Below are 1,446 nucleotides of genomic sequence, written 5' to 3'. Positions count from 1 at the left end.
GTGGAGAGGGGCGAGGGCGAAGACCGGGAGGGACTCCTCCTGGCGGATCGTGTCCAGGTCGTCGGCCTCAATGGCCCTCAAGGTGTTGAATATGAGGCCTGCGGACTGGCGCGGTGCCTCGATGGTGTTCCGGAGCAGGTCGGCGAAGCCCTGGAGGCTGGATGCCTCGAGCCGTAGCAGATCTTTCACACGGTACGGCGGCAGCTCCTGGACCAGATCCTCCCTGCGCGCCTCTGCACAGATCCATCCATCCATCAAGTCAAGACTTTGTTCTCCTGATAGCATGATGAATCATAATGCACAATACTAATCCTGAAATAATCTGCATACCTTGTACAGGCAGGTAGCCCTTCTCAATCAACATCGGGTACGCCATGTAAACCCGGTAGTTGGCGGCGCTGGCCGTCATGACGCCCATCGCCGGCACGCCGAGGGCGCTGGACACCGACAGGGCCTTGTACCAGGCGACGTCGGCGATGACGCACCGGACACCGGCGCCTTCCTCGGCGAGCGCCGCGGTCAGGCGTTCCTTGAAGGGCGCCTCGGAGTACTCGCTCATGGCCGTGACCATCCCCGCGATGTCCTCGGACGCCATCAGCTCCGGGGGCACGTCCACGCGCAGGGGCACGAAGCGGTAGTCCGCGGGGTACTCGGCCGGGTCGGGCGCCCGGAGCTCGGTGTGGAAGATGGTCACCGCGAAGCCGCGGGTGTGGAGAACGCTGGCGAGGCGGAGGAGGGGGGTGGCGTGGCCGTGGAACGGGAAGGGGAAGACCACCACGCGACGCCCGTCTCCGGCCATCTCCTCCCTCTCTGCTTTTTTTTTGTGTGTGTGTGTGTGCGCGCGCGTGTGCGTGTGTGGGGTTTGATGATGAAAGGACTAGCGAGGCTCTTAATGGCTGGAAGAGAGAAGGGTTACTCCCTACATATAGAGCTTAGGAGAAGGGTTCATCAATACTACTAGTTCTCATACCTAACTACCGCCACGCGTCGCCGTATGCATCCTTCTGATGCAAAGGCCGGGGCGGCCCCCTTTTTTTAAAAAAAGAAAAAGAAACTACCGCCACGCCACTTGTCTCCGTCGATGATAATGCGTCGCTCATCTGAAATGGATCCGAAATGGCCCATCCTCATGCATGAGCTCAGCTCTAGCCTTGGGTTCATCATTCCCACCCTAACAACCGCCACCTGTCCAATTCGCTTACAAATGCGTCAACGTCGATCAGCACCAGCCAATCAATTGCGTGGTCTTGATCGGGCATCATCCTCTCTTTAATATAATACATGCACTCCTCCTGCATGATTCGATTTTTTTTTTGCTCCTATTCGCACAATGATCAATGAGTAGTGGGTGACCATGTATACGAGTGGGTGACCATGTATAACTACTCCCTCATGCTCAAAATATGTTGCGTATTTTATAGTTATGATTAATGTTTATAAAATTTG

General features: G+C 56.4%; 1 protein-coding gene across 1 annotated transcript in view; it reads right to left on the bottom strand.

The window, feature by feature from the left end:
• LOC119349904 (DIMBOA UDP-glucosyltransferase BX8-like) overlaps nucleotides 1-901 on the bottom strand; it is a 1,672-nt gene extending 771 nt beyond the window's left edge. The window contains exons 1-2 of the mRNA XM_037618004.1: nucleotides 331-901; nucleotides 1-233 (exon numbers count right to left, since the gene is read on the bottom strand). The exon at nucleotides 1-233 is cut by the window's left edge and continues 771 nt beyond it. Coding sequence (XP_037473901.1) covers nucleotides 1-233; nucleotides 331-799 — 702 coding nt within the window. The 5' untranslated portion in view covers nucleotides 800-901. The remainder of the gene's footprint in view (nucleotides 234-330) is intronic.
• Nucleotides 902-1,446: the final 545 nt, after the last annotated feature.

The sequence above is a fragment of the Triticum dicoccoides genome, chromosome 1B (assembly GCF_002162155.2).
Source record: "Triticum dicoccoides isolate Atlit2015 ecotype Zavitan chromosome 1B, WEW_v2.0, whole genome shotgun sequence".
Lineage (NCBI taxonomy): Eukaryota > Viridiplantae > Streptophyta > Magnoliopsida > Poales > Poaceae > Triticum > Triticum dicoccoides.
The sequence above is the reverse complement of the archived record's forward strand: the minus strand, read 5'-3'. Positions and strand labels throughout refer to the sequence as shown.